This window comes from Mus musculus, chromosome 1 (genome assembly GCF_000001635.26).
Source record: "Mus musculus strain C57BL/6J chromosome 1, GRCm38.p6 C57BL/6J".
Lineage (NCBI taxonomy): Eukaryota > Metazoa > Chordata > Mammalia > Rodentia > Muridae > Mus > Mus musculus.
Genome location: NC_000067.6, coordinates 91,297,894 through 91,321,219, shown reverse-complemented (window position 1 = coordinate 91,321,219; position 23,326 = coordinate 91,297,894). Strand labels below are relative to the sequence as shown.

The window sequence follows — 23,326 nt, the reverse complement described above, 5'->3', positions numbered from 1 at the left end:
AGCCCCGGGGCTGCAGTGTCATTTCACAAGGTACATCAGAAACCTCCTCCCCTTCAGCTCAGATAGACAAGTGTACATCCCTGCGAGCAGCAAGACAGAGATTCTCCCACCACCGCCAGAGAAAGCCCAGGCCACTTCAGCAGGTGCAGACATGTTTCATTAGTTCATTTAATTTCTGACAACTGTTTTCACGGGTTGCGTCATCCTTTGGTCCACAGACCCAAAAAGCAGCCTCCAGGAAGACATTCCTATATAAACCTTGGTGCGATGTGTGCCACACATCCTTAAGATGGCACAGCCTTTTGCAAAATAAAATTAAAATGGAATCTGAGCGAGAAATGATCAGATTTCCCACTTTGGCAAAGACTGAGCTCAGGCACCAGCCTCCCGGTACCACGCTGGAGGTGGATCCCTGAGTAGAAGGCAGGGTAAGCTTCGACTTCCGGGGACAAGGCATGGGACATCTGCGGACCATCAGGCCAGGGAGGCAGGTGGGCAGTGGCTGGCTGAGGGCAGAGGCAGGGCTGCACTGGAGAAGGGTGTGTCTGTAGGTGCACAGGGGAAGCACGGGGGTGGGGGGTTGGGGGTAGGAGGGGGAGTCAAAATCAACTTTCCTATTCTCACACTAGCAGCTAAGTGACACCGGACCAAGACTTGGGTTTTGTCTTCTGACCAAGGTGCCTTCTGGGGTCAGGCGGTCCTGGCAGGCTGCCCGATAACTGGAATATTCCTATTCCCCTGTGGCCTTTGTCAGAAGGTGACAGGGAGAAGTCCTATGTGACATGGCTGTCCTGAGCTTGTAAGGATGGGTGCTGGGGTGGGATTCTGTGCGGTGGGCAGCCCCTCGTCACTCTGCACCCCACAGTAGGACAAGTCACCTCAACGCAGCTCTTGAGATGGGGCAGCTTAGGGACCAAGGGCTTTTGCAAGCGGTTTCCTATGGATCGAGTGGTAAAAGTCCAGCTGGCTACAGAGAGCGGCTGCTAGTTCTAGAGCCGCCCTTCCAGTTGGGCCACGGCCTGCTTCAGGTCCTGTACGATGAGATCCACATCAGCCCTGGTGGTACCGCGGCCCACGCTGAGCCGGACTGCATTCCGGGCCACGTCCACAGGAATGCCGCAGCTCAGCAGCACTGGGGATGGCCTGCAGAGGAGGGAGAGCATCGGCTGCTGTGAGGACTTACTTTCCTCTGTGCTCCTTCTGCCTCTCAGCCAGGCTCTCAAGCTGTGGATGTGCTGGGTCCCCGCAGTGCCCACCTACCTGCCCTGATGACACCGTTTGGGGTCTTCCTGTCCCCAGACTCCCTGGCCCAAACATTCCTCCAAGCCGACATAGGTAAGGCCCCCCTAACACTCTCCATTTCTCTCTGGTACCCATTTGTGCTTCACATGGGGAACCATATTGCTCTCTAGCCCTAACACCTTCCTCCCATGCTTCTACCGACTATGTTCAGCTCTGCACTGAGCCCTGGCTCCTGGGCCTTTCCTGTATTGGAGTCATGGTAAACATTCCTTTTTGTTTTTGTTTTTTCGAGAGAGGGTTTCTCTGTGTAGCCCTGGCTGTCCTCAAACTCAGAAATCTGCTTGCCTCTTCCTCCCAAGTGCTGGGATTAAAGGCGTGCGCCACCACGCCCGGCCATGGTAAACATTCTTTGAGCAATGCCATCTAGTGCTTAATTGGGGGAGCCCATGTGCCCTTCCCATCTGTACCTCCCCTTCCCCCCTGCTTCCCAGCTGGCCTCAGTCTCCCTGCTCCTAAGGGAGCCTCGGCCATCATGTGCTGGACTCCAGGCACTGTGTGGCCAGGTCCTTTCTCTCTTCTGTGAACCACTGATTCCGGAGAGCCTGGTCCTTGTCCTCCTCTCCTGGTTAGCACAGGGACCATTCACATGCCCACTGAACTGTCCCACCAGCTCTGGACCCAGGACTGATTGCTGTCTGCTGCCCTAGAGCCACGCCCATTCACCCATTCACTCCGATCCACAGGGACCCATACCTGCTCCCAGCCAGGAGCAGAACCCTTCTCCCATGCTGTGAGTCTGTAGTTCAGGGGCTAGGCTCTGAGTTGTCATTACCCTGTGAGTTGAGTTTTGCTAAGAATACGCACCGGTCCTCGTGATTTGAGTGGCATGATGCTCCCACACTGGCCAGCAGTGTCCGGCACTGTGCAAGGACCGTGTACCCTGTGAAGACAGAATGTGTCCCCAGATGCAGGACTTGAGCCATCTCCTAGCCCTCCCAGCCTTCTGGCCCTGCTTCCCAGCCACCACCTGCTGACTCCCCCAGTGCAGGCAGAACTCCAGGAAAACTACTTCCTGCAGCTACAGAAAGGCCAGCCCTCTTTTGCCTCCTAAGACTGACTTTGAAATGGTACTCTAGCCAGCCACCTCAAGGGCACTGGGATTCCTACAGGCTGCCTTGCTTACAGGTTTGGCACCAGGTAGTACTGAGGGTGGCTATCTACGGCTGTGCTCACCCAGGTCACATTATCCTCTTCTCTCTCACAAGCCTGGGTTAAACCCTAAAACTCCAGAGATGCTGGTGTAGTTAAACCCCCAAAATCCCTGTCACACTTAAATCAACACAGGTCATCACTGGGCACAGATGGAGAATAGCTTCCTCCACAGGAGGTCTGGAGGGTTGAGAAAGCAAAACTACTTCCTCTCATCAAGCATGGGCTTCAGCCTTAGGTCCCAGCATGTCCCATCAGGACAGCAGGCTCCCCTCTGGTCCAGGGAGATGAGGGTGACACCCTCTTCCAAGAAGTCAAAAGCCAAGGGCTGGAGAGATACTCCGTGGTTAAGAGCACTGGCTGCTCTTCCAGAGGTCCTGAGCTCAGTTCCCAGCAACCACATGGTCTCTCAAAACCATATAGAATGGAATCTTATGGCCTGCAGGCATTCCTGCAAACAGCCCTCACATACATTAAAATAGATGGATAGATAGATAGATAGATAGATAGATAGATAGATAGATAGATAGATAGATAGATAGATCATAGCCTGGCGGTGATGATCCTTTGATTCCAGCACTCAGGAGACAGAGGCAGGTCTCTGTGAGCCTGAGGCCAGCCTGGTCTACAGAGTGAGTTCAAGGACAGCCAAGGTTACACAGTGGAACCCTGTCTCGAAGGAAGAAGAAGGAAGAGAAAGGAGAAAGGGAGAGGAGGAGGAGGAAGAAGAAAGAGAGGAGAAGGAGGAAGAGAAGAAGCCACACATACAGACGTGGCCACCAGGTCTGGGAACTCGGGAATGAGTGCTCCCAGGACGATGCCACCTGAACTCGGAATCCTGTGCTTTGCCCTCGGCCAGCTTGTTTAGCTTGGACTGCTTTTCTTTGGCTTGACCTGGGCACAGTTTGCTCTCTGCCCTCCTGGCTGCACTAACCAGTGTCTCTGGCAAATGTCCTACACCCTGTTAATGTCAACTGCATTGTGCTGAGAGAACTCAAGGGCAGGATCAGGGCCTGGCTCAGACCCAACTCATGACTCCCCAACATACACGGGGACCAGGTTAAGAGCAGCAGTCACCTTGAAGCTGGGACCCCTGGATGGAAAAGTTGCAGGTGTTTGGAAGCCTCTCCACTCCTGGAAACCGGCTGTTCAAATGGATTCTCTTACCAAACTCAGCCTAAAAGTAAAATACACACACACACACACACACACACACACACACACACACACACCAGGAATAATTAGTCAATGATCACTTCAAAGTCACCCTTTCCCATCAACTGGTTGATATCGAGATGTTTTTGGAAACGGAGTCTCAGCTTGTGTTTATCCTATAACAGCTTTGCAGTAGACTACGGACCCTAAAGCTAGCACAAGTGAACACACTGAACGTGTGTTCATCCTTCACACACGATCACGTCTGTGAGAAAGAACAGGGTCCCCTTTTGGGATTTCTGATGCCAGCTAACTTCCAGCCCAGTCCTGCCCCCTCTTTCCCTTGGTCCCCAGACTGTCATTCTCAGGGAGTGTCTGGTGCCACCATGCTGCCTGCACTGTCCCACCCTAGGACGTCTCCCAGGTGCATAGACAAGGCTGCAGGGCTGGCCTTTCGCCCTCTCACCTCCAGCCTCTCCTCCAGGTAATCTCGGATGTCTCTCATGTGGGCCTCATAAGTCTCGCAGTTCTCGCTCACCAGATCAGCAGCCTGGGGACACAGACACGGGACAGTGGGGGACAGTGGGGGACAGTGTGGGTCTCCTGGGGTTGGAGACCAGACAGTTGTAAACAGCCTTCCCAGCCTCTGCTAAGCCTCTGCAGAGTGTGCCAAGATGCCCTGCGTGCTCCCTGCAGGGTCACCAGGTGCTTCCCAAAGGCTCCATCCAGGTGTCACAGGCAGAACAGCAAACAAACCCTGAGGGAATCTCAGCCCCTAAGGTATCAGTCCACTAAAGGACACAACTAGCTCAGCAGGCTCACTCCTGAGAAGGGAGTGCACAGGTCCTCAGGTCCCAGATGGTCCAAGGAATAGGAGTTTCCATCGGCAGGCAGCAGACAGCGCCTCCTGGGCAGCTGCCTGCCTTGGTGAAGATCACTCAGAGAGCGTAGGCTGGCAGAATCGGAATGTAAGTGCCTGGTAGGCATGTAATTAGCTCTAGTCAGGGCTGAGATGACCCGATGTGATATGTAAAGGTCATGCTAACTACTGTACCAGAGGCCCACAGAAACCATAGCAGATACCCAACTAAGGACAAGGACTACTTCATCCAATGCTGAGGGCCAGGAAAATGGACAGAGATGGATTGGCATGCCACAGGAAGAAGAGACAGCCACAGCTGTTATCCCAGATCCATGAATGAGGACGAGGAGCCCTAAGGGGTCTCCCAGCTTTGTGAGTGAGGGCCTGGAAAGTGGGGGACATGTCAGGATGACAAAGAACGTGGAGGGACCTGCGTGGTCTGGGATCCCTAAGCAGATAGGTATTTTCCATTGTCAATTAGACTGGCATTAGAGTCACTATGGCAACATACTATGGGTGTGTGGTCTTTGAGGGTGTTTCCAGAAAGACTTAACTTTAGAGGGAAGGTCCACCCAGAATGTGGGCAGCTCCATCTCCTGGGCTGGGGTCCTCGGCTGAATGAAAAGAGAGTGACCCGGGCATGGCCATCTCTCCCTGCTTCCCTCCTGTGGATGCGAAGTGACTATTCTTGCCCTGCCATTCCTGAAGAGTGAGCAGAGCATAGGCTCCAGAGGAGACAGGCCAAGAGTGCCACACCTGACTTGGGTACCTCACAGCCTTCGACTCACTAGGGGCCAGCAGGCCTGACCACCTGCAAAAAGGCCAGCATTGCCATCTCTTATTCGGGAAGAGGCTCAGAGGGTTTCTCCCTTAAAACAATTCTATTTAGCACGTGTGCGCAAACGCATGCAGAGGCCAGAGGGCAAGTGTCTGGTCAGTTCTGTCTTCTCGCCATGTGGGCCTCGGGGATCACACTTGGACCGTCAGGCTGGACAATGTCACCACAGAGCCATCTCGCCGGCCTGGGTTTCCCTTTCAACTGTTAAGCAGGAGCAACTCACCCTACCACAAAGAACAAAAGTCTCTTCAACTCCTCACCCTCCTGCCTCTACTTTCCAAGTGCTGAGACGACACGAGTACACCACATCTGGCTCTAATTCTCCAGCCTCGCCAAGGAAATGCCAGGCTTTCTGTCATCAGTACACTCCTGGCATCAGCAGACTTACCTTCCCAAGGCCAGCAATCATGGGCGTGTTCTCGGTCCTGCAAGAGACAAGGTACGGTGTAGTGTAAGAAAGCTTGCTGAGCGCTGAGCCTGCAGGCATTCACTGCTCTCTGATCCTGATAGTGGATAGGATGTGATCAGCGGTTTAAAGTCCCTGTAGCCTTGCTTTCCCTGCTATGATGAGCTGTAACCTGGAACTGTGTGTTCACAGAAATCCTTTCTTCCCTGAGGTATGTATGTATGTATGTATGTATGTATGTATGTATGTATGTATGTATGTATCGGGGCAACTCTTGATGTTGTCGGGTCTGTCAATGAACATATTTTTCCAGTAGGCAGCTGGTCTGTTAGTAGTAAAGCTGTTCACAGAGCAACTGTTAAATGCATGTGAGATGCTCCTATGAGTGCATGCAGGTGCCCTGCACGTATGTGTTCATGTGGAGAGCGGGTGTTGAACCAGGTATCTTCCTCAGTCACCTCCCTCCTGACAGTCTCTCTGAACCCGGTGCTCACTGATGGATGGGATATGCTAGTCCGTGAGCTCTAAGGATCTGCCCACCCATCTCCATCTGACCCAGCGCCAGAGAGAGAATCATGCCGCCATGCACAGATTTTACACAAGTACTAGGGGTGGGATTCGTCCCGTAGCATGAGCTCTGCTGACTGAGCTACCACTCAGACCAAAAAGGTTCATTTTTGACAAAATCCAGCTTACCCAGGTTTTCTTTAATGAGTGGCTTGCCGTGAAGTCTGAGAACTTGCTGCCTTGCCTGGGTCCTGGCAGGTTCTCACCTTTCCTTTCCCTTCCCTAATACAGGTTTTATAGTTTATGCTCTGGGTTTAAACCATTTTGAGACAATGCCTGGTGTAGTCAGTGTAAGGCTCATTCATGGTTTTGCCTGTGATGTCCGTTTTGGTTCTGCAGAATTCTGTTTGCTGACATTCTGATAAATATTTTCTCACACAAACTCATGAGAGACATTGGTTTCCTTCGGTCTTTGCCTGTGGTATCTGCTTAATACTGACAATATAAAGTGAATCGGAAGTACCTTGTGACTGTGAAAGAGGATCATCAAAAGCTGGCTTTCCCCCATCGACCTCCTGTACTTGTATGTCACCTGAGTGCTGTATGTCTACAGCGTCCCTGATCTATGCTCTGGGAGTTTACAAAAGAGCTGAGTGTGTTTACTACGCCAGATCTTCTCAGTCATGAGCTCGGGAAGCTGCCTGTTTGCATCTCCTGGGGTTCTAGTTTCAGCATGCAATTCCTAAACATTCTAGTGGGCTTGGACCTGAGTATTTTTATTGTAATATCCACCTGTCCGCTACTAGTATACACACACATTCTGAAAGCTTCACCTTATACTTCAACTTCATTTGAGCTGGAAGTGCTTTCCTTGGAGGCTCAGCACAGGCAGCCTCGTGCTCTGATCTGGGTTAGCACGTGGCTTCCACTGTTTCCTTTTCCTGCCTGCCTAGAACTTCCAGCAGGTTGACAGTGGTCTTCACCCAGTTTCCAAACACATGGTCTCCATCACAGAGCTGATGATGGTAACTGCAGGGTGAGAGAGGTGAGCCCTCCCCAGGCTAGGAAACTTCCCTCTCACCCTACCATTTGAGAGCTTTTAACACGAATTGGAGTTGACTCTGTCAAATGCTTTTTCTGTGTGTGTTTTTACTAGAGAGCCTGTTGGCACAGTGGATTACACTGGTGGTTTTGACTCTGAGCAGCCTTTCACGCTGGTGACACCTGCTTTATAGAAACCCTAAAGTCCCCTCCTCTTCTTTTCTGGAAGCAGATCTGATGTTCCTCAGACATTGGACATGATCTAGTTAGAACCATCCCTGTCTTCACATTTTTTCTTCTCAGCTATTTTCAGTCATTTTAAGATATACACTTCCCTTTCAGCCGGCTAAGCTTGTGGTCTCTGCTCAATCCTGCAACTCTCCTTTGTTTAGAAGAGGGTTCTTTGTTTGCAGCTGTTTGGGGATTTTTTTCTACTCTGTCATTTGCCTCAGGCACCAATGGCTAGAGAGCACTCTCTCTAAGTTTCCATTTTTAACTGCCCTGAGGCCTGCTTAAAGGACTGTGAGTGATCCCAGTTCCCGGCTACAGTTGGGGGAGGGGAGAGGGCCCCATGTGACCTCATGTGATGCAGCACTTGTGGAGATGTCCATCTCCTTCACTGTGTTTAGTGGATGAAGCCGCCGTGGTGGAGAACACAGTCCTGAGGTTTCCAGCTGTAATCGAGGAGTTTTCCCTTCCTCCTTCCTCTCCGGAGAGTTAAACCTGGGCCTCACAAATGCTGGGCCAGTTCACCGCCGAGCTCTCGGCCAGCTGTTTCTTCTTTCACATCTGTTCTACTTACAGTGCTGTCCGGTGCCTGCATGCGCTCCTTGGTGGACTGGACACAGTGTCTTCTCTGCCTGTGCTAGGGAGTCCATCGCAGCGAGGATTTGAAAGGCACGCCTGCTTCCCTCTCTGCTCCCCTTCACTTCAGGCAGTCTCTCTTGATATATTTGAAGTGTCTTTTAAAAAAGGATTATTTTAAGCTTTGTGTAGATGTGTGTCTGAGGGTGGGGTGGTGGGGTATGTGGACATGAGTGTAGGTGCCTCAGGAGCCAGAAGAGAACACTGGGTCTCCTGGAGCTGGAGTTACAGGTGGTTGTGATCCAGTCAAGTTTCTTGGTGCTGGGAACAGAACTTGGGTCTTCTCTGAGAATAGCAAGTGCTTTTCACAGATGAGCGATCTCTCCAGCCCATAAGAATTCTTTTATGAAATGTGTTTAAATCGTTTACATTTGACATCATTAGTGAAATGGCAACTGTGATGGTTTAGTGTTAGTTGTCACCTTGATAGGGTCTAGAATACCCTAAGAGATGGGGCTCTGGGCATGCCTGGAGAGATTATCTCTTTACATTAATTGAGGTGGAAAGGCCCACCCACTATGGGCGGCACCATTCCCTGGCTGGGATTCTGGACTGTGAATGTGGAGAAAGAGAACAGAGCAGCAGCAGTCATCACTCTGCTTCCTGGTGAAGGCTGTGCCGTAACAAACTCCAGCTGCCTGGACTTTTCACCATGATGGACTGCGTGAACTCTTGAACTGTGAGCCAGGAGAAACCCTTCCTCCCTCTAGTTGCTTTTGCCAAAGTGTTTTATCACAGGAAAATAAACTAAGGCAGCAGGACTAGAACCTGTTCCCCCCCCCCCTTTTTGTGGCGCTACCCAGACCACAGCCTCATGCATTCCAGGCGAGCATCCTATCAGTGAGCTATTCTTCCAGACACTCCTGCTTGCTTTTTTTTTGGGGGGGGGGGGTACTGCACAGTTTTTAAAGTTTAATTTTGGGATATATCTATTTGTAAAAGATCCCTGCCCCCAGAGACTATGGAAATTATATGCATTATATTAATATATTATATACTACTATGTGTTAGTAAAACTTTTCAGCCTATTGATATTACCATTTTACCTGATCAGATGAGATATAGAGTCAGGTGAAACATGCCCTGTAGAACCAGTGCCTGAGAGGTAAGGGCAGGAGGGTCAGAGTTCAAGGCTAGCTTGAGATACATGAGTCCTGTCTACAAATGCCAAACATATATAGGAATATCCCTTCTTCTACGGCTTCTCCTTTACACAACTATTTTAAATATTCACTTTATATACATTGATAACTGCATCAGACACTGTTCTAATCTTTCATATGCCAACAAATCTTTTTTTTTTTTTTTTTTTTTTTTAATGCTTCAAGAAAAGCCCAGAGGAGAAGGGCTTCCTACTGTTTGTTTTTTCTCAGCTTCTCTCAGTTTCTCTTCATCTGGCCACACCTTGACTTCCTCTTCAAACCTAAAGACCCGCTCACCAGGTGTGAGATTCTAGCTTAACTGTTCTCAGCAAGGTGCATAACCACGGATGCCAGTGTCATTCAAAGCGCTTTCCTCTTGTCTGTCAGATGTCATCTGTCTGGTTGCTTTCAAGGGTTTATCTTGCACTGTTACACATTTAAATGTCTCAGTATACATTTCTTTAGGTTTGTTTACCCTGGCTTTTTGCCTGTTAGTTCTGTGCCTCAAGTCTTCTGAATCCGTGGGATGTCTCCTACTACATCTGAGGGGCTGGTTATCTGTCATTATCTTCATCACCATCACCATCGTCACCATTTTGGTTTTGATTTTTTTTTTTTTTTTTAAAGACAGGGTCTCACTGTGCAGCCCTGGTTGTCCTAAAACTCTCTGTAGCAGGGCTGGCCTCGGACTCCCAAAGCTCCAACCTGCCTCAGCCTCCTGAGTGCTGGGGTTAAAGGCGCGAGCCAGTATGGCCAGCTCTATTTCCTCAAGTGACATTTTTTAGTCCTGTTCTGTCTTCTCTCATTTGGGGAGATCAATAGCGCATGTGTCACACCATTTTTGATGGCCTCCGAGGTCCTTGATGCTCTGTCCAGTTTCCTATCCCTGGTGTCTGCTTTCTCTCTCTCTCCTCCCTCCCTCTCATTCCCTTGTTTCTTTCCTTTGACCCACTGTCCTGCAGGACTAGGTGAGTCCATCCACAAAGCCACCCTGGTTACTACAGACTTTAGTTTGAATGTTTACTTGGATCTTCACATGGTGCTCCCCATCCCTCACTCATCTCGAGTGCTCCCAAGATCCCTTGCTGTCACGAACGTCATGGAGTCTGCTGTCTCATCTTGTTCTCTTGGGGTTGGCATCCGTTGGCGATCTCCTTACACTTGCTTTAAGATCTCTCTAGTCCTCATCAAGATACCAGGACATTTTCACATTTGCATCTTGGCTCAGTTGTCTGCTCTTCCTGACTCGCTCTGACTCTGCTGTGCAGAGAAAGGGCTTGCATCCCAATGCTGCCAGTGAGAAGGAGGAGCCACAGCTCTCACTTGCTATCCAGAGGATGTGTCCTGTTGTAGAGGCGTGGAGACTCCAGGGTCCCTTTAGGGTCTCTGTTGACACCATGATGAGGCCTGAGGTGTTCCACACAGCCTCTGGGTGGAAGCCTGGGGGTGGATTTGGTGATGGCTGGCGAGGAGCAGCGCACTGTCCTATCCTATGAGGATGTGCTAGAGCAGATGTTGCCTGGGGTTTCTTCTTCCTGATTGGCTGGCCTGCCTGCCTGTGGGCTTCAGATGGAGGCAGTTCTTGCCTTCCCTTAGCGGTGGAAACAGCTGGTTCTGGCTGTGGAGCTCGTGCGTGCCAAGGAGCCGACACTGTCTCCACCTCCTCAGACATCCTAACAAAGGTGGTGCTGGCACTGATTTGGGGGTAAAACACCACGCAGGTAGTGGAGACCCAGGCTCTCACAAAGGAAAACGGGGCACCCTCTGTGCTTGCTGAGCCCCCACTGCAGAGAACAGTAGAGCGCTGCAGCACACAGGGAACCCAATACTCTGAAGCATTTATGAGAAGGGGATCTCCTATTGTATGCTCTGAGTCCCCCCAAGACACTACAGATCTGAGTCCCACTGTGGAAACCAATCAGTAGGACCGATCCTGGTTTGGGGTGATGTAGATTGCACTTCTAAGAGAGAGAAATGGTGAAATGTAGTTGACTCTTCTGACAGGAGCGTTTGGTCAGCCGGACAGAAGCTCATGGACTTTTAACCTTACCCTGGCCTGAAATTCCACTCTTGTCCACCTCCAAACAGCATGGGGTACAGGGGGGTAAGTTTACCGACCCCTCGTACATACAGAGCACCGATCCTGGGGCCGTAGAACTGGAAGGGAGGGAAAACCAGTCATTCACTCACTGGGAGCTGCCTGGCCGCCTGCTTCATTCCTTTCTGAGTGCGAGAGGCACAAAGTGCTCTGGGCAGCTCTGGGAGAGCATGCTCCTGACATCTCCTCGTGGCCTGGGCTGTCTTTCTGCTGTGACTTTGGTGTATGAGAGTCACAAGAGCCCTCAGGTTCAGGGTCCAGCCCAGCCTAAGGACTGGCAGGTGTTGGATTCCTGTTCCAGTCCTGTGTTGAGAGGAGCCCGCACGTGACACAACTGGATTGTGAAGGATGGGGCCAGAATGGCAGCCCAGGGCTTTGCCTGCACTCTATGCCAACCAGTGGAAAGAGGCAAAGGGTTAAGTGTCAGGGTGCGAGGCCAGCTTGTGTGCTCCTTTAGAGACCAACTAAGGACTGTGCTGCACAACAGAGGACAGAACGTCTCGGTCCTTGTCAGGTGCCAGAAAGCCAAACAGAAGCTCTGGGGAGGGTCTTTGCTGTGACCTTGTTTCTGAACTGCACTTTGAAGAGTCACTGAGACCAAACCTTCTTGCTGAGAAGTCATAGTTGAATCAAGTTAGAGGAAGCAACAGTTTCCTGGGCCCATCTCTCCTATGCTGGCAGGGTCCTCCATGGGGGCAGATGAGGCCTCTGCGTGTTTCCCGGGCAACCACAGCCATCCATCCCCCACACAACCCGTAGCTATGTCCTTCCCCGGCTCCGTGTGGGTTGGGGTGCCCTGCTATCTGTGTCACCGCTTGTCAGAGGTCATCCTAGCTGTTACACACATGCACCGAAAGCTCTTGGGGACAAGGCCCTTCCTGAGTTGCTGTCACTGCATCTCAGCACCTGATCCCTATCGGGCACCTGGAGCTCACTGGATAACGACATGACATATTTGGTCATGGATAGCGGTGCCGAGGGCTCCACTCTGCCTAGACTATTAAGTCAATATGGAGGGAAGGCAGCCCGTGTGTACATACCTTATGTCCCACGATGGTCAGGAAGTCCACGCCCAGGTCTTCGACATCCACTCGCCTCTTCCCCAGTGCCTGAGCAGCGTCTGTGTGCACCAGGACTCGGGGCAGCCCCGAGGCAGCCCGGATCTGGTTCAGGGCTTTAATTCGCCGACTGATCTCGGAGACAGGCTGAAGCAAGAAGAAGCAAACATCACAATGAGTTTGTGGTTCTGACTAGATGGGAGCAGAATGAATGACGTGAGCTGCCAAGGGTGGAGCTAAGCTACTCACAGAGTCAAGGACAGAAAAAAGGCCAGGCCTGGTGCAGACACGTGGAAATATCCATGTCAAGCTCCTGCCACCCCGGGGTCTCCTTGAAAAGAAAAAGGCCAACTCACCATGATGACGCCGGTCTCATTATTGGCCAGCATGATGGTCACAAGGCATGTGGTGGGACGGACAGCCGCCAGGATATCCTCGACCTCTGCCTGCCCATTCACCTTCGACACTGGGACAAAAGTGACCTCTGAGATACAAAACATATATACTAAGGTTAGCCGTGCAAATAACTCCACAATTCTATTTTTAAAACGAGGAATGTATCATCCAAGTTCAGAAGCCATTAGAAGTGCTGTCCACTGAGAAGTTCAGGCCTCACAACAGCAAGGCTTAGGTAGTGAGTAGCTACAGGAAGTTAGCCTCACCATGGCAACAGGTAATACCTTAGGTGACACATTAGCAGTTGCATCCAGGGAGAAATAGCAAAAAGAGGATTTTCCAGGGCCAGACAAAAGGCCCACAGAGAACTGGGATAGGTTCTAGCCAATTTCTGCCCACAGTCAGTGGAGTCTAACAGCTGGCTGTCCCATCATCTGCAGACAGACACTCCTTAGAGAAGTCAGAACAAAGACAGCCAGTGCACGCAAGCCCTCTCCAGCCTCTGTGTCTTGGGATGGATTTGTGCATGACCATGGATGTGTGCAAAATATGAGATCAACTATGTTCCATCTCCAAAGAGAGAGAGAGAAGTCTTCTTCAGCATGTCTTGCTCTTCCAGGCAGCACATTCATTCCTTATATAAATCCTTTTATTTATTTTATTTTATTTTTTTAGATTTATTTATTATTATAAATAAGTACACTGTAGCTGTCTTCAGATGCACCAGAAGAGGGCATCAAGTCTCATTACGCATGGTTGTGAGCCACCATATGGTGCTAGGATTTGAACTCAGGACCTTCAGAAGAGCAGTCAGTGCTCTTACCTGCTGAGCCATCTTGCCAGCCTCGCTTACATAAATTCTTATAAGTGAATCTGTAAGAAAATTCACTTTTATATTGAAAAATTATTTTAAAAACCCTACTGTGACAAAAGATAGAAGGACAACAGGCCAGCACACATGGGCCAGATAGAGTCAGGCATCAGACAAGACACGACAAAAGGAATCCATCTGAAGCCATTTCTGGGGATCTGGATGTGTCTCCCACTTTTCTTCCCACCTGGGCCGGTGTTGGGGTCTCTCACAGGGTGGTCTGGGCTTTACGGTTTGGAGAGAAGCACCCCTGGAACTTTGTGAACCAAAGCTGGGGTTCCAGGGCTGGGTTCCACCACACTAGAGGACACATAGACCAGCCCCATGGGATGTCTCAGTGGCTCTTATGGCTGTCATCAATGGGTCACCTTCCATCTTTGAGCAAAATGTCAGATTTGGTGATACAGAGATTGGAAGCAAGAGGTTAGATAAAACCATATCAAATCATTCTACTAGAGCATTGTTTAATATCTCAATTGCACCGCTGTACATACAATCTAGTTTTCAAAACATAAAAAGAGAGCCAATCTCATACAAAGACACAAATTCTTACTCCTAGCTCACAGTGCACCACAGACTTAACCGTAAGAATCAAAACTGAAGCCGGGCGTGGTGGCGCACGCCTTTAATCCCAGCACTTGGGAGGCAGAGGCAGGTGAATTTCTGAGTTCGAGGCCAGCCTGGTCTACAGAGCAAGTTCCAGGACAGCCAGGACTACACAGAGAAACCCTGTCTCGAAAAACCAAAAAAAAAAAAAAAAAAAAAGAATCAAAACTGAAAACCTACTAGGCGCTGGGATGGCATCTTCATGACATGGGGTAGGGTGAAGTCTTCTTATATATGACACAAGACAGAAAACAAAAATAAAAGCCAAAAGCAAGTAGACCTCATCAAAAGTTAGTTGGCTTGTGTCAAATATATGTGAAATTCGTGTAAGTCAATAGAAAGATAAGCAGTAAAACTTAGGGCAAGGGACTGAGCTGTAACCTCTCCCTCTCAGCCTGAAATCTGGCTGGCCAGGTTTGACTGCTAGGAGAGCATCAGGGGTGGAGCCTGCCACCCTATCGGTCTGCCACTCCCACTGCTACTACCTGCCGCCTAGCTGTTCTGGAGCCAAACACGTGGTCACCTGCAACTGGACTCCAAGGATGATTTGGCGGGAATGGGCCCCTCCCCCTTCTTCATAACCTGCTGTCTCGGAATAGTAAAATTGAACCTTGATCAGACTGATTGATGTCTTGGTTCCATTCTCTCTCGTGCCGCCTAGTTCCCTCTTTTCTTCCAGATTCCAAGATGCTTCCCAGGCTAGAACCCAGACACGTGGGCCGCTGGCGGCCTCAACTGTTAGCGGTGGAGTACTGGACTAGCACACTTGAGGTCCTGTGATCAATCCCCAACACCACCAAACAGCAAAAATAAAACCAGAAAGGCCAAGAACATGAGCAGAGAGTCCTACAAAGGAGACGTATACAAAATAGCCAAGACAGTGTGAAAAGACGGTAGGCACCGAAAGACCACAGAGGTTGGCCCGATGATGGTGACTGCGACAGAACAGACGGACAAGAAGCTCCAGCAAAGAGAAGAGACTGTCGGTGGTGGTGTCAGATGGTGACATTGACTGGAAAGCAAAGACTAAGGTTAATCAAGTCTACCCAAGAATCTGTCACATATGGTTTCAAGACAGGGTCTCTCTATCTGTGTATCCCTGGCTGTCCCTGAACTAGCTTCATAGAACAGGGTGGCACTGAACTAACAGAGATTCGCCTGACTCTGCCTCCTGAGTGCTGGGATTTAAGGCATGCATGGCCACCACCGCCACCGCTCAGCTTAAACTCGGTTTCTGTACGACCCAGCAATTCCGATCCAACTCCCACACAAACACTCTCCCTAGGCAGCTTATGCAGCTTTATCCATAACAGCTGAACGTAAGAACAGTGCGAACAGCCGGGAACAGCCATCAGCTTCTGAAGAGGCCAAAATGATTCGGTACACACGTCTGCAGGGTGTGTGAACCGGGTTCTGAGTGGCCTCTCTATCTCCTCACTGAGGTCCAGGATGGTCCCCACGGTCACTAACCTGCCATTTGATTTTCCACCAGGTGCTCCAGGGGCAGCCGGATGGAGTCGTGTTCCACTGTGCAAGTGATAAAATGGGGCCTGGTCCCCTCTTCTGGGCTGTGCTGGTCAACCATGTTCCCCTTCAGGGTCTGCTGTTCATGGAAGCATCTTACCATAGAGTGGATTACTAAATTATTTGACTGCAGAGACACAACAGAGAGAGAGCCTTCACCAAAGCTGCCAGTGGAGAGAGAGGAAGCTCTCAATCGCTCATTATTCTCCTTCCTGCCTAACACAGCAAAAGGAAAAACCCAGAGAAAACCAACCTCCTGACAGGCCTGCGCCTTCAGACAGCTCCGAACATTAAATACTCTAGAGCTCACTTCAAGTGTGTCTGTTTTGTTAGTAAGCCCAAACTTTCATATTACATAAATCTGACAAGAAGAAGAATTCTACCCCACGCTGGAGGAACACAAGCTGGAGGGATACACAGGCACAAATATAAGATAAAAGAAAAAAATAAAAAATCAAATTAAAGTTAAAATATACCTCTGCCATCAGAGCGCAAGCTATTCCACACAGTATTTGGCCCCAGATCCTGGCCAGCAGAATCTGCCTCGGAGTTTCTTTTCTCCCCAGAGCCTGTGAGTCACCTGTTCTGCCTCAGGGTACATTATTCCCAGTTAGCACTAGCATTTACACTTCTGCACTGGTCAGGAGAGGCTGGGAAGGGTAGAAAGCCCTGGGGCTTCCCTCATGGCCGCACCTGTGTTCAAATCTGTAGTGGCTATTCCTGGTGGTCAACTTGACTATATCTGGAATTAACTACAATCCAGAATTGGAAGGCTCACCAGTGATCCTAATCTGGAGGCTGGGAGATAGAAGTTTCTGATCTGGATCTTGGTATAGAGATCTTGAGGCATAGTGGCTATGAATTCCAAACATTAAGACAGGGAGACGTGTGAGTTCAAGGTCATCTGGGATTAAAGGCATGGTGGTACATACCTTTAATCTGGGCCACACCTTCTGCTGGAGACCTACATAAGGACGTTGGAAGAAGGAAGATTTACACTCTTTCTCTCCTTCTGCCTGCTTGCCTTGTGGGACTGAGCAACTGCTAGATCCTTTGACTTCCATTCACACAGCTGCTGCTGACCATTGTTGGGAGTTGGACTACAGACTGTAAGTCATCAACAAATTCCCTTACTATATAGAGATGACCCATAAGTTCTGTGACTCTAGAGACCGCTGACTAATACAAAGTCTCTGACTCGTTTGCTGGCTGTTATCCCCCTGTGAGTTGTGCGAGTCCCCCAGCTGTCCTGGGTGCTAGCTGTTGGTCAGCTCCGTGAGATGAAAGCCTTTTTCAAATGCTCTTTGACTTTCCTTGAAGTATTCTCCGATAATGCAAAGTTTATCTGTTACTGTTTGCTGGAACACAATTCAGTGTCTCCCTGGTTGGTTTTGGCTCATACATGTGATCTTCCTGCCTCGGCTGCCCAGCCCAATGCTCTCCTTTAAAGTAGACCCTATCCACACTTGCTTTGAGAAACCTTTCGTTGTCAGACACTACAGAGGTACTGAGGCAGCAGCTAAGGACTTTCTTTTTCTTTTTTTTTTTTAAAGATTTATTTTATTTATATGAGTACACTGTAGCTGTCTTCAGACACACCAGAAGAGGGTATTCCATTATGGATGGCCGAAAGCCACCATGTGGTTGCTGGGAATTGAACACAGGACCTTCGGAAGAGCAGCCAGTGCTCTTAACCGCCAATCCATCTCTCCAGCCCCCAGCTAAGGACTTTCTAATGTCACTTCTTGGTCCCATCTCTGCTGAACAGCAGAAGTTGACTCCTGGGTCCAGTGGCAGCACAGTTAGGCAGGGTTCCCTACGATCTGCCCACTCACTCACATGACAGTCTTATGCCCTACTACTGTATGGACAATGGCTGTCCAGGCCTGTCCTGAGCAGGCAAGATGTGTGGCCACCTAGTCTCGCAGCAAGTGTTCGCACTGACACACTGTCTCTGACCAAATGTCTATCCTTGCTAAAGCTGTCTGCGTAGCTATGGGAGCTCTTACAGTCTTGGTTTGGGGAGTGTCCACCCTTCTCATTGGGCAGCTAATCTTCCAGAAGCCTTGACTCTTAGCTTCTACATGAGTTCATTTGTGAGAGTTCATTGTCAGAATTTTAACAGAGGCTGTACTGAGTCAGCTGATTGGTTTTAAAAGAACCCACATCCTCCAATCTGCAAAGCAGGGTCAGAACTTCTTAGGAGGCCCCAGGAAATGTCTGTCACCTCCCTGGGAGGTCTCACCAGTTCTTTTCTACTGGATCTATTTCCTAAGTGACATTTTTATGTCCTGGTCAATGCCTATTACAGACACAAAACAAAACAAAAAACAAGAAGCAAAAACCAACCAACCAACCAATCAACCAACAAACTAAAACCAACCAACCAAACAAAAAACCCCCAAACCAATTGACTTTTAATCTAAAAACTGCTGTGGCTGAAGTAACCTGTGATCCACAGCTAACAACTGTTCCTGATGTGACCCCACCCCTACCCCATCATTGCCTTTTGGTAAAGGCAGCAGCTTTACCTCGGTGCCCCCAGAAGTGAAGATGATGTCCTGGGGCTTTCCACCTATCATCTTGGCCAGGCTCGCTCGAGCTGCATTTATAATGTCCTTGGCCTTCCTACCTTGAAGGACAAAAAACATGGTCATTACTAGCAATTCCACATCTAACAGAGCAACTAGATAAGGGAAGCCAAGGACTGGGGTGATTCTAAAAGGAGACACACCCACTAAAAGGAGCACACTTTCCTACCACTTGGTGGGGCATCAGCAAAGGGGCCACATTGAGAGACTTAGGAAGTCAGTGCCCACCACCGGAACTCAGTGAGAGCCAGGGGCAGCTTGGTTGGGGGGAATCTAGGCTCCCCCAGCACAGCTTTTCTTTCTTACTGGATGCTAGAGGAGGGGGTGCTATGGCTAGCCGCCCACCTTCCCACCATTCATGATAGGACAAGGAACCACAGAAGTAACCAAACAGAACATGAGGCTTTACACACCCGGTCAGCCAGTGCCTTCTCTCAACCTCAGGTCAGCCTTGGGAGACACAGGAGGAAGGTTGGAAGCATTTGCCTTCAATTAGGTGTCCTGGCTGCTGCCCAGTTGCACTGAACACTGTGTCAGAGGAAGGTGGCTCTATGCGGCTCTCAGCCAACATACCAGTGGTCCCTACATTTGATGCTGGGTCCAGACCAGCTTTCCCATGCTGCCCAGTAGGCCAGAACCTCTCCCCTTCTCCGCTCACTTCCAAATGCTGTTGGCTGTTACAAGCAAGGCCACATCTGGAGCACTCAAACTCTTCCCACAGAACCTCAGCACACATTGCTGTAGATTTTAAAACCTAATACTGTGACACACTAAAACATCTGTGATGAGCTGGGGTGGTGGTACATGCCTTTAATCCTAGCACTCTGGAGGCAGACACAGGTGGATCTCTGTGAATTTGAGGCAGGCTTGGGCTACAGAGTAAATTCCCGGAAGCCAGAGCTACACAGTGAGATCCCATCTGCCTTGAAAACAAGACAGGCAAACATTTGTGATTCATGATTTTCACTTTTCTTGGCATTTCTACTCAAATATCAACAGAAAGCAGCTGGGATGTCACCCAGGCCAGCAACGGTCTCCCACTGTGTGCCCCACTTCCTGTTGACCCTTAATCTTCTTGGCCTTCTCTAGTGTACCCTAACAGAAGTTTGACTATACTACAGGGGACATTAGGCAGATGGCAATGTCCAGAAATAAGGCAACAGACAAGTTAATGGGTGACTAGCATCTGATCTGGAAAGTCTGTGTCACTGAGTTGCTGGGGAGCTTTCAATAAGCAACTGCTATGACCCACCAAACCCCTTACGGAGGGACAGAGGTACCAGTAAGACCTGGTGGCAGATCAGTTAGCTTGGGTCATCTTTAGTCCCCTGGCTGGCACTCATTTCCCAATAAACCATCATTAATGTGGCTTGTCTTAGTTACCCTAATTACACAGTGCAGGGCTGGGTGCGGGGCCCTTGCCTTCTGCTGATAAACATTAACTAGGAAGGCAAAGCATGATTAGCCTCCAAGTCTGTGGAGAAAATGTGGAATGCTGTCTTTTTGACTACTGACTTGAAGCAAATTATCATCCAAAAATGCAAAAATTTAAAACTCTACACCACAAAGGCAAACTAGAAAGAAGTAAGAATATAATTATAAGCCTGGCAGTGGTGGCACATGCCTTTAATCCCAGCCTGTGGGATGTGTAGTTCCTAGCTAGGATATCATACAGGGACAGAAGACTTTAAGAATCAAGTCAGGTATATAATTGTAACATGATGCTAATTTACATAGAAGACACTATGTAGACTTTAGTGACACAATGCTTAAAGATTAGAACGTAATTATTTTGTTTCCATTTTTCTAAAGTGTGCTTAAAAAAAAACTCTTGGGAATTCTGTTAAGCAATATAGGCATTGTACTAACTTTAAAGTTGAAAGAAAAATGAAAGTCCACCCCATTCCCAAACAAAACCATCTCATGTAAGCATACACTTTATATACCCCCACCCATTTTTGTTTGTTTTTTATTTGAGACACGGATTCTCAGTTTAGGTAGCCCTGGCTGTCCAGGAACTCACTTTGTAGACCAGGCTGGCTTTGAACTCTGAGAGCAGTCTGCCTCTGAGTGCTGGGATTAAAGGCACATGCCACCAAGTCAGGTTAGTATACACTTTCTCTAAGAGGCTTCTGGTTCCCTTTATTGTCATGGATTCTTCTAGATTACCTGACACATAGGAGCTGCTGGGGTTTCCCCAGGCTTCCTTCATGGCCTCTGTCACAGCCTGGATGACTTCGGGCTCTAGAGGTGTGGTGGCATTATAGTCCATATAGACCTTCCTGGAAGAGAGAATAGCCTGTAAAGTTTGGGGAGGCAGAGTATAGCAGCAATACTCTTTTGGGGGACCACAGTGAGGGTCTTCTGCATCTAGAGTGAAGGCCCAGGTAGGCTATTAGACCTCAGCTCTCCATGTTCTCCCTCCTGATGGGAGACACCATGGTTTCCAGTCACCCAGTAGCTGCCCCATACAAGATGGCCATAATCTCCCCTAGCATGAGGCTGACTGATGGCTGGAGGCCAGAGATGCGGCCCAACTCCAGGAAGGGAGGGAGGAAGGATCTGCCAATGGCTGGGGAGTCCCACATTCCCCTGGGTAATTTCCCAACAACTTGGAGCCATCTGCCCCTTCCAGTCCTCCAGGAACTGCCTCTAGGAAGGAGCTTTGTACTCATCTTTGCTGGAGGCTTCCCAGGGCTATGGCTGTCCCCTCCCTGGCTTTTACTGGGCAGGTCTCTCCCTGGGGCAACTTGCATTTTCAGTTTTTCTTGCCCCACCCCCACTCTACCTAAACTTTTTAAAGTCTGTGCTTCAGCAGATCTGTTTGGATGAGGCTCCAGGGTTCGATTGGAAACTGTAGGCCGCACGCAGCCTGGCCCTCTTCCTTCCCTCCCTCCCTCCCTGTCTTCCGCTGTGGACCCATTCATCATCTGACCCAAGAGTCACATGCTTAGTGTCCTCTCTAGGGAGCAAGTGATGAGCAGCTCCAGGAACAAGCAGGCTTTGTCTTCCTATGTAGGAACTTCATCCACAGGACACAGAGTTCAAAGCCCCAGAGACCCTCCCTAAGGAGAGTTATCTGCTTGTGTTCTCACCAGGGTCCCAGACCTTCGGAAATCTCTATGGTAGGCAATCGGGCCTGAAAACAGTCATTATTTCACTTGGTTTTACATCAAACCAGTGTTCAAGCCGATGCAGTGGTGAGCCAGCACACACTGCCCAACTATGTCCAGGGGAGCACGGCAGAACAGGCAGGAAGAAGCTTTCATCTCCTATCTTTGCTTTAAGTGCCACGCAGTCACCTGATCTTGCAAGGCTGGGCTTTGTAATGTGGACCTACCTGACCACCCTGGGGCTGGAATTCCCATTGCCGCAGGCTTTGCCTGTGTCCCAAGTCTGTTCCTTCCTAGAAATAAAGAGCCCCCAAAGTGCTGCACACCCATAGGCCTGCCAAGTGACTGGTTTTCCCATCTATAGCTTGGCCGAACTGGTTTATGGTTTGCATTTTATCAGCGATTGACTCTGTTATTAGCGGGCTTCCTAGAGAAAGTGAAACTGCTTAATAAACGTCTGGTATAGGCTCAAGCCACCAGGCTTAGGCCTTTATGAGACAGGTTCTCACTGTGTGATCCAAGCTGGCCTCCAAATCACAATCCTCCTGTCCTCAGTGTTGGGATTATAGGCAAGTTCCACCATATCGGAGAAGGCAGGAGTAGCCTGGACTACATATCGAGGCCTTATGGGGCTGAGGTGGAGGAGGGACCGGGGGTAAAAGAGAAAAGAGAAAGAAGAAAAAAATGAGATGGGGATGGAGAGGGGGCTTCTGGTATAACACATTCCTGGGTGGGAGAAGGCTGAGCCAGGACCTCCGGTTCCTTGCGCGCCAGGGGAGGAGGTCCCACAGCCCAGTGGACAGCAAGAGAAGGCAGGTCTCCCCCACTGTCCTGGTGCTCCTAGGGTTCCCGCCCCAAAGCCCACTTTAAACCTTCGGGTGGTCAAATGGGCCCCAAAGTCCCGTCCCCCCCCCCCGTTCCCCCCCGTCCCACAGCCACGCCATCCTAGACTCTAAGCAGCGGCGATTCTTGTAAAACGCAGATAATCGCGATTCGGCTGCCAGTTCCAACCTCCAGGAAGAGCCCATTCCCTGGGAAGAAGCCCGAAACGCGGGAGGATGATGTGGCCACACTCGGCACAGTTGTCACCCGTGGGCCCCCTTCTGCCCTCAGCTTGGGCGGTAGCCTGTTCTCTCCCGGTTCCTGTGGCCGGACGCTTCTGCGTGTCCCTTCCTCCCGCCTCACCATACACTCACTGAGGTCCCCCAGGTGTCCCTAGGCCCTGCGGGCTCCTTGAAGGGAGCGCACCTGTCGGGTAGGCTCTCCACACTGCCCAGCGCGCCATTTCGCGCCGCGTCCATCCCCCTGATCGCCGGCAGGTCACCCCAAGCCTGAGCGCCCCGAAGTCTCTGAATGGGCGGAGCCTCGGGTCCCGGAGTATCCGCATTGGCTGCGCTTCGCGCTTTGGCCAATCTGTGAGCCGCACGGGCCCTGCCTCCGCCCCTGACTGGTTGATTGGTCATGTGGGGTCAGGTGGCAGTGGGACGGAGCTGGAGACTACCTTAGTAGGGCCACCGCGCTGCCGGTCCTATCTAACCGGTCATCGGCAAAGCGCGCGCCGCTCATGGCGAGTCATCTGGGTGCTCCAGCTACTGGCACCGTGCTCTGGGAGCCCACCTCCCTGGGCTGTCACTAGTGACAGAAGGACCAGTGACTTCACCGGTCGCCGCAAAGTTCATGGAAGTAAAAGTGTTAGGATGCGCGGTGCAATGAGAGGCACCGCAGCAGCCAAGACTGAGCGCCTGGAAGGGTTGGCGGCTAGTGCTCGCTGGACATAGGATACCCCACATCCGCCTTCGCGAA

At 50.2% G+C, this 23,326-nt stretch overlaps 1 protein-coding gene across 8 annotated transcripts; it reads right to left on the bottom strand.

The window, feature by feature from the left end:
* Window positions 1-139: 139 nt before the first annotated feature.
* On the bottom strand, window positions 140-22,925 carry Scly (selenocysteine lyase). Of its 8 annotated transcripts, none has more exons than XM_006529743.2 (13): window positions 22,772-22,896; window positions 21,751-21,816; window positions 20,580-20,692; window positions 18,351-18,451; window positions 15,766-15,946; window positions 12,779-12,906; window positions 12,405-12,569; window positions 11,317-11,423; window positions 5,695-5,731; window positions 4,073-4,156; window positions 3,529-3,628; window positions 2,107-2,182; window positions 145-1,143 (listed from the first exon to the last, which is right to left on the bottom strand). In XM_006529743.2, exons 1-13 carry the CDS (start codon window positions 22,822-22,824, stop codon window positions 990-992), a joined length of 1,365 nt encoding a protein of 454 aa, XP_006529806.2. In that variant the 5' UTR covers window positions 22,825-22,896; the 3' UTR covers window positions 145-989. The 8 variants fall into 8 exon arrangements, 5 of the variants coding, with proteins under 5 accessions (NP_057926.2, XP_006529806.2, XP_006529809.1 ...); XM_006529745.3 differs by lacking the exon at window positions 22,772-22,896 and adding an exon at window positions 22,535-22,566 and having other exon boundaries at window positions 151-1,143; NM_016717.3 differs by lacking the exon at window positions 21,751-21,816 and having other exon boundaries at window positions 140-1,143; window positions 22,772-22,882.
* Between the last annotated feature and the right edge of the window lie 401 nt (window positions 22,926-23,326).

What these genes read in the sequence shown, in the direction of transcription:
- Scly (XM_006529744.3), bottom strand. Translation starts at nt 22,910, where the DNA reads ATGCGGATACTCCGGGACCCGAGGCTCCGCCCATTCAGAGACTTCGGG. An exon ending in CAGCAGCTCCTATGTGTCAG is followed by an intron (nt 18,452 to 20,579) that starts GTAATCTAGAAG and finishes TTGTCCTTCAAG; the next exon opens with GTAGGAAGGCCAAGGACATT. An exon ending in ACCTGGAGGAGAGGCTGGAG is followed by an intron (nt 3,629 to 4,072) that starts GTGAGAGGGCGA and finishes TTTTACTTTTAG; the next exon opens with GCTGAGTTTGGTAAGAGAAT.